Below are 8,789 nucleotides of genomic sequence, written 5' to 3'. Positions count from 1 at the left end.
CGCCCAATCGATTTCTCTCGCAAAATTACGTCGGAATAGTGCCAGAAAGAATTTATTGCAGCACTATTCAAAATCGCGAAAATTTTCGCCAAAAATACAAAGGGGTTAGCCTTACTTTTTTTTTGAGCAAAAAACTTTCGGTCTCAGATTCGATCTGAATGACCCTTACCTTATCAATTGGACCCTCAGGAACTCAGAAATCGCAGCGAAAAGAGCGTGGGATCAACAGGAGAGAAATGACGAAGGAAAAAGCACCTGCTGAAAAATGTCGAAGACACAGGTTCTCGTTTTTCGGCTCTAACTTTTGATGCGTTCATCGCAGCGTATTGGGACTGCGCCCAATCGATTTCTCTCGCAAAATTACGTCGGAATAGTGCCAGAAAGAATTTATTGCAGCACTATTCGAAATCGCTAAAATTTTCGCCAAAAATACAAAGGGGTTAGCCTTACTTTTTTTTTGAGCAAAAAACTTTCGGTCTCAGATTCGATCTAAATGACCCTTATCTGATCAATTGGACCCTCAGGAACTCAGAAATCGCAGCGAAAAGAGCGTGGGATCAACAGGAGAGAAATGACGAAGGAAAAAGCACCTGCTGAAAAATGTCGAAAACACAGGTTCTCGTTTTTCGGCTCTAACTTTTGAAGCGTTCATCGCAGCGTATTGGGACTGCGCCCAATCGATTTCTCTCGCAAAATTACGTCGGAATAGTGCCAGAAAGAATTTATTGCAGCACTATTCAAAATCGCAAAAATTTTCGCCAAAAATACAAAGGGGTTGGCCTTACTTTTTTTTTGAGCAAAAAACTTTCGGTCTCAGATTCGATCTAAATGACCCTTATCTGATCAATTGGACCCTCAGGAACTCAGAAATCGCAGCGAAAAGAGCGTGGGATCAACGGGAGAGAAATGACGAAGGAAAAAGCACCTGCTGAAAAATGTCGAAAACACAGGTTCTCGTTTTTCGGCTCTAACTTTTGATGCGTTGATCGCAGCGTATTGGGACTGCGCCCAAACGATTTCTCTCGCAAAATTACGTCGGAATAGTGCCAGAAAGAATTTATTGCAGCACTATTCAAAATTGCGAAAATTTTCGCCAAAAATACAAAGGGGTTAGCCTTACTTTTTTTTTGAGCAAAAAACTTTCGGTCTCAGATTCGATCTGAATGACCCTTACCTTATCAATTGTACCCTCAGGAACTCAGAAATCGCAGCGAAAAGAGCGTGGGATCAACAGGAGAGAAATGACGAAGGAAAAAGCACCTGCTGAAAAATGTCGAAAACACAGGTTCTCGTTTTTCGGCTCTAACTTTTGATGCGTTCATCGCAGCGTATTGGGACTGCGCCCAATCGATTTCTCCCGCAAACTTACGTCGGAATAGTGCCAGAAAGAATTCATTGCAGCACTATTCAAAATCGCGAAAATTTTCGCCAAAAATACAAAGGGGTTAGCCTTACTTTTTTTTTGAGCAAAAAACTTTCGGTCTCAGATTCGATCTGAATGACCCTTACCTTATCAATTGGCCCCCCAGGAACTCAGAAATCGCAGCGAAAAGAGCGTGGGATCAACAGGAGAGAAATGACGAAGGAAAAAGCACCTGCTGAAAAATGTCGAAAACACAGGTTCTCGTTTTTCGGCTCCAACTTTTGATGCGTTGATCGCAGCGTATTGGGACTGCGCCCAATCGATTTCTCTCGCAAAATTACGTCGGAATAGTGCCAGAAAGAATTTATTGCAGCACTATCCAAAATCGCGAAAATTTTCGCCAAAAATACAAAGGGGTTAGCCTTACTTTTTTTTTGAGCAAAAAACTTTTGGTCTCAGATTCGATTTGAATGACCCTTATCTGATCAATTGGACCCTCAGGAACTCATAAATCGCAGCGAAAAGAGCGTGGGATCAACAGGAGAGAAATGACGAAGGAAAAAGCACCTGCTGAAAAATGTCGAAAACACAGGTTCTCGTTTTTCGGCTCTAACTTTTGATGCGTTCATCGCAGCGTATTGGGACTGCGCCTAAACGATTTCTCCCGCAAAATTACGTCGGAATAGTGCCAGAAAGAATTTATTGCAGCACTATTCGAAATCGCGAAAATTATCGCCAAAAATACAAAGGGGTTAGCCTTACTTTTTTTTTGAGCAAAAAACTTTTGGTCTTAGATTCGATTTGAATGACCCTTATCTGACCAATTGGACCCTTAGGAACTCAGAAATCGCAGCGAAAAGAGCGTGGGATCAACAGGAGAGGATCAATCTTACAACTTTGCAATCACACTTTATTACGGTAAACAAACAGAAATACACACTACTGGTGCATCTGACTACATAAGGATAGGTTCATCAAAAATAAATCTAGGTATTTCTCTCTTCGATTGCTCATTTTATCATTAGATAGAGCATCAAGGTATCCTCCTGCATAAAAATCAGATGCAGAAATAGGGATTTTACTTCTTGATTCCCAAGTCTTTGGCATTGCGCTCTTCCCACGAATCGCGCGAATGAGTCCCAAGCACTCAGACGTGTGTACATAGTCAACTGGTTACGTACGCCGGTATCAGTCGATCTTCTGTATAATAGTTGGCAGCCACTGAAGGAGCCTTGAAAATGTCGGGCAGCCATACCGTCGGTGCAGAATCCAAATGAGGGAAATGCGATAAGAAAGTATTTCGCCTAGCGACAGCTATAATGTACCTCACGATTTAAGTGCCTACCCGCCGCAACATGATGACATACCGACCAATCGACCGTGCATCGGTTTTAGATCGGATCAAAACGACTACATGTATGCATCGGGATATTTCTGCGAACCGTGCCGGTTGACGTCAGGAGACAGACAACCGAGCGATACAAAATGCCGCTTCCGTTGTCTACCTGCCGGCGTTGAGAGCGGTTACTTTCACAGAAAACTCTTGGTACCCGCATCAGCGCCGTCAATGAATAAGGGCAAATGACTCAGACACTATTAAATTATTTTTTCAATATCAATAATTCTTTATTCGTCATCAAATAAGCAAATAATCGTTCCACGTTCCAGCCTATTTCTTCAGGATCAGAGGGGCAGCGGCGGCGTACGGCGACACGTGAGCAACTGGGGCGGTGTAAGCCAGAGGAGCTGGCAGGGCTGCAGGGGCAGCGTAAGTCAGGGGGGCAGCGAAAGCCGGGGCGGCGTAGGCGAGTTTGGCAGGAAGAGCTGCTGCGGGGGCGGCGTAGGCCAAGGGGGCGGCCACGGCCGCGGGGGCTGTGTAGGCCAGGGGGGCGGCAGCCAGGGTGTTGTAATTCCTCGCTATGCTCTGGCTGCTTCGGGCCGTTACGAAAGGTGCAGCCGGAACTGCCGCAGCTACGACAGGAGCCACCGCAAGATGTCCGGCTGAAACGGCGGCCACGAAGGCGAAGAGACACTGGAAAATGCGACAAATTTCAAATTGTAAGTATCTTCTCATACGGAATTCAGAGGATCTCGCGATTGACGTAATATTATTCATACCGATCATCGGGTGCTTGAGTAACTATCGCAGAGTTTGCTCTTGTGGTTCAATCTAGCAATTATGTTACTATTGTGTATAACTCTACACTTATTCTCTCTCTCTACTCTCTCTACTCTACTTTCTGCGCACTAAGGAGGGAGAGAAGCGAGAGATTGACAAGCACGACTTACCGCGAGCTTGAACATGGTGATTTTTTGGTGAGTTTTCTTGCCGGTTTGACGACTTGAAGAGAAGTGAGGATGAATTCGGTGTGCACCGAGTTCTGTATTTATACTATCGCCGATCGGCTGTACGCGTATTTAGGTGTGTATTTAACTCTTGCCTCGGTTCGGGGTCGACGAGACTTGACGTTGCGATCGCGTTGATGGCCTTGCAATCAGCAGGCGTGTGGTATCAGCATTGCAGTAGAAATACAAATGCTAATTGCGAAATGCCCGAATCACGGTTACAATGCGCCCGTTCGTAACCGATCGGTGGCTTGGCACCGGCGGAGAATCGGCACTCGCCAAGTGGTTTTACGCCTGCATTTCAATGATCCAGTTTCGCCGGCACTGATCCAGGGATAAACCGACGACTCCTGAAGTCTTGCTTAATTTATGTTCTTGTCACCTTGCGCTTAGGTATATGCATTATGCCAAACCCGACAGGAACTCACGCTCGATTGTCTTGTCAGGATAAATCACACCCGCCTACCTCGGTCATCCATTTTTGGCCACGAACTCAGTCTGCTAGCCAAATTACAGATTCACCTTTGCTAACAATCTTGTAAACAAATTTACATCACTCAATTTTCGAGATCGTTTAATTATATCGCTTACCGAGTATCGTTCCTGGGCAATTTGACTCATCGATCCAAACTCAAATATGTAAAATATATTCAAATAAAAAACACCAAGAACATGATGTTTTTTGTTTTATTTTTTTAATTCTGCTAAGAATCAAGTCGGTACGCAATTTACCTGCATAAAAAAGCCCGTCTTCTAGTCCAAGTAGAAATAACTGTGGCGATATTTCAGTGGAAGCTACTGAAAGTATATTCACTGAGGTATTTGGCAGTAATCGCAAATCTTGTACAAGACTTGAGTACAAAAATGTTGAATTAACGAGATGCACAATCCAGGAAATCCTGAAATGTTTCGTGTTGAGCATTGTATTAACGAACGGGTTAACCATGAACGATATTTGCGATCGTCTGGTATTAAGAAGCGTAGTTTTTTTTTTTTTTTTTTAATCTTGGTCAGTGTGATAACTGTCAAATTCAAATGTCACTTTGATGGCCATAAATATAACGATCGAATGGATATAGATGAGAATTAATAATTAGCTGCAAACAGGTTCGTGGTGTAAAAGCGTTATAGGATGAGTATAGTAAGCGTACTGATAAATATAATACGGCCGATTTCCGCAGCAGTTTGCCTTGGGCGAAAACATTTCACCCGACAATGCAGATCGTGGGTATAAACTGGACGCGGAAAAGGCGGTACCGGTACACCGAAAAAGAAGTGACATGTCAGATCCGCATGAATATCGCTGAGGATTAAGTGTGACCTTGAAAATCTGGCGTGACAATACGATAATCAGGCACGCATGCTCGACTTCACGCGTAGGTAATCGCAACGCGCCTAATAAGGCTAGGAAAGCTGACCCTTGCATAACAGGGACAACCTCAGCCAAGTTACGTCGTAGATTATGGTGTCACATGGAGGATAGCCTCCAACCGAGAATACAAACGCCCGACGCAACTCGTAGAAAGCGATAAAGGGACATTTGGATGCCGGGCTCGTCTCGTCCGGCACGCCGCACGCGTGTCTGACGGACCAGAGGCGTGGCGCAAGACAATTACCGTAACGCCGGACGCGACGTGTCGCTCCGGTACAGCAACACTCGGTGATTTTGGAGGGGTGGATCACCCGACAAGCCACTATAAAAGCTTTTCGTCAAACCGAGTCTTGCACAGTCAGCTCATTGCTTGCAAAGACCAGCTCCAACCCCAAACAAACAATCATGTTCAAGCTGGTGAGTTTCTCATTGTCAAAGATATTCAGTTATCGATAACTCTCGAGCGATCGATGTCTCTGTCATACTTTAAATTAACAAAATTTGATAATAATTGGCCGATCGATACCACTTCCGTGTTAGCAAGGATTCTGCGATTGTTTAAACCCTACCAACGTGTGAATGATTGGGTCTTTTTTTTTTGTTCTTGATAATAATTCTCATTCTTAAGGAGGGGACGTTTCATTTAAATTCGAGTCAAACAACTTTTAACTCGCAACTTTCAAACGTTTCATTCCGCGATCTCTTTCGAACCCAGATCGTACGGCCGATGCATCGTTGAACGGGAGATCCGATCGTTCCTTCTTAGTTTTTCCAAATTTATTCGTAGAATCTGAAATCCGGCGTGACTTGAATGTCGTTTAATCACTTGGTTCCTCTTCATCTTCCAGTGCATTCTTCTCGCTGTCGTGGCCAGCGCACTCGCCGCACCCGCACCAGCACCCGGCCTCGTCGCCGCACCATTAGCCGCAGTTCCGGCTCCGTATGTGACCGCCGCCAGCAGCCAGGTCATCGCCAGGAACTACAACACCTTGGCCGCCGCTCCTCTCGCCGCTTACACCGCCCCCCTCGCCTACTCCGCGCCCCTGGCTGCACCCCTGGCTTACAGCACCCACGCTGTAGCTCCGGCACTTTCGGCTTACGCGGCCGCCCCCGTGTTTTACTGAGTGCTGAACATCAGTAACCGACGGCTAAGAACGGCGAGGAATCCAGCCTCGACCGTGATTTTGACTTTTAAGATGAAATCGAATAATAAAATGGTTGCGTAAACTGAAATTTATCGTTTTTATTGTCATTTACCACTTTCGATGTTATCATCGCTCTGTCTCTGATTTCTCGTGCGAACGATTCTGACTCTCGAAAGCTTGACGAAATCGTAATTCAGTGATGACTATCTAAGCATAATTTCTATGCGTTGTAATAAGACTAGGTAAACGAATTTTTATCATAATGGACTGTTGATTCGTTGCTTTATGAACAGTACTGAACAAGTTTTCCGTTTGAGGATAGGGTTCTGATTTGTCGAAATGTTGTGTGAAAGCATCTGTGATCATGTGTCCGCGGTGAAGCGCTAAAAGACAACTTCGGTCACGCCTCGGATAAAATATTAGTTGATATAATAATACAAAATAACACAGTTCGAGAAAAAATTAGGCAAGGAGAAAACACGAACGCGAAGGGTTTTTGAATTGGTATCTGCTTGACCGTTAGAGGAATCTGAAATCAAAATAGCAGATTGTAGAAGAACAATGAAAAAAAACTTTCAGTACTAAATTGAATTAAATGATCCGACATTATACGAGATAACATAATTTCAAAGACAATATGTGCATAAGTATACGTCGACGAATAAGCTGTATACCTTTGATTAGATCTGAAATTCTATGACGTAGCTTCATGGGTAAAACTTGTGAGAATTTCGAAAAAAATTTGATGAATAGCGGAATGAATAGATTGCTCGAAAATGGCTCGCAAGTGTATGTTGTAAGGGATTGTGCATGAAAGCCGGAAAGTATATTATAACAGAGGAAGAAAGTGATGAAATTATTCGCAACTACGTTAGACTAAAAGCAAACGCTTTCTCTGGCAAAATTGCGTTGTACAGCGTTTAAATAAATTTATGAAAGCGTTTCTAAGATACAGCGATTCTTGAAGGGAAAAAATGTAGAGTAGAGTAAGTTAGTTATTTAGTTAGTTAGTCAATTAGTTGGTTAGTTACTTAACTAGTTTGTTAATCAGTAAGTTAAGTAGTTGATAATTATTTCCATAGCTAAATTGGAAACTAGATTGAGCAAGAAGAACAACAAATAAAAAAGACTTGATCATTATCCTTACCCATTTTTCTGAAAAGCGAGTAAATGTTTGACGTTTTATGTCTGTAACTTTTAATACAATAATCGCAGCGCATTGGGACTGCGCCTGTAGAGTCGGAAAACTTTCCAGCATAAAAGGCTTCCTTGATTCTACAGTAAAAAATGAGGATCGGGGGATGAGATATGGACCGGAAACAGTAATCAAAACACTTGATTGAGCCAAGAAAATTATTGCAATTTATTAGCTCGCAGGAGAAAAGCCGCTGAGGCATAAAAACCCCTTATTATACAGTAATATAAGTCGTGCCAAGAGTGTATGACGTGTAAGTGTACGATCAATCGTTTTGCCTCGCATGTGGAGAGCTACCGTGAGATTCAGAGGCCTGAAGGCGTGAACCTACGGAGGTTCGATCGACTGGTGAGAACCTGCTGTTTTTTATTGGAGAGGAGAGGAACAGTGACTCAACTGAGAGGATGGGGAAAATGAGAATACCTAAGATGATCCGTGGCGATGTTATCGTTACCGTAGACTCGATCAGACTGAATCTCCGAGCGTCAATTCCCGATTATTTATCGCTATTCATCCAACGCTCAGCGCCATCTTTCACGATTAACGACGATCCACCCAATCGCGCCTAAACTTGCCGTGGATTGCTGGTAGCGGTAGAGATTCCGGGTTACAGACGGGGTAGAAAAGCGCGCGCGGACATGGGAAAGGAAAGGATAAGTTCGGTCTAAACAGCGAACAGTCTAAAATTACATCGATATAGTGCACTAAAAAATTTATTCCAGCACTTTTCAAAATCGCGAAAATTTTCGCCAATAATGTCTCAGATTAGATTTGTATCACCCCTTTCTGGCTAATTGGACCCCTAGGAACTCAGAAATTGCATCGAAAAGATCGTATTACCAAGAGCGGAAAAATTATGATAGAAAGAGGAACAGCTGAGAACTGACGAATAGAAGTCTTTCGTTTTTTCCGATGTAACTCGTGAACTGTAGCTTGCACCATATTCGGAATACGCGCAATCGATTCCTTCCGCAAAATTACGTCAATTTATTGCGTCGAAAAATAGATTTTGCCTTGTCAATACGTACAGTTGAGATATTTTCATCGATTAAGGACTTCTGTTCTCTCATAAGCAATACCCACGATGCTTGCATGCCGTTTTCGCACTCTGGTGATGAAGTTAAAATTTTCAAAAAATTTTTCAGTTTCTCTCGCTGTAAAAGAAAAAAAAATTCGCCAGAAATGACCCTTTCTCAGGCCTCGAAATCGGACGACTGCCCAGAACAGTTGGACGAGAAAACTTGTTTCATTCCGATATTTCACGGTGAGAATAGAGCTAGTCGCCAACAATCAGTTCAATCAGGAACCGCGCGCATTCAGATCTTAGGTGAATTAAATCATTCTCTCAAACGAATACACGCACCGTTA

At 43.4% G+C, this 8,789-nt stretch overlaps 2 protein-coding genes across 2 annotated transcripts; one reads left to right on the top strand and one right to left on the bottom strand.

The window, feature by feature from the left end:
• Positions 1–2,964: 2,964 nt before the first annotated feature.
• Positions 2,965–3,811, bottom strand: LOC124175514 (cuticle protein 38-like). The gene is made up of 2 exons (XM_046555848.1): positions 3,653–3,811; positions 2,965–3,395 (listed from the first exon to the last, which is right to left on the bottom strand). The coding sequence occupies exons 1-2, from the start codon at positions 3,665–3,667 to the stop codon at positions 3,033–3,035; spliced, it is 378 nt and encodes a 125-aa protein (XP_046411804.1). The 5' UTR covers positions 3,668–3,811; the 3' UTR covers positions 2,965–3,032.
• A 1,632-nt stretch (positions 3,812–5,443) lies between these two features.
• On the top strand, positions 5,444–6,314 carry LOC124175515 (cuticle protein 16.5-like). Its single transcript, XM_046555849.1, has 2 exons — positions 5,444–5,498; positions 5,930–6,314. Exons 1-2 carry the CDS (start codon positions 5,487–5,489, stop codon positions 6,203–6,205), a joined length of 288 nt encoding a protein of 95 aa, XP_046411805.1. The 5' UTR covers positions 5,444–5,486; the 3' UTR covers positions 6,206–6,314.
• The last annotated feature ends 2,475 nt before the right edge of the window (positions 6,315–8,789 follow it).

The sequence above is a fragment of the Neodiprion fabricii genome, chromosome 2 (genome assembly GCF_021155785.1).
Source record: "Neodiprion fabricii isolate iyNeoFabr1 chromosome 2, iyNeoFabr1.1, whole genome shotgun sequence".
In the NCBI taxonomy this organism is placed as follows: Eukaryota; Metazoa; Arthropoda; class Insecta; order Hymenoptera; family Diprionidae; genus Neodiprion; species Neodiprion fabricii.
This window is presented reverse-complemented; position numbering and strand designations above follow the sequence as displayed.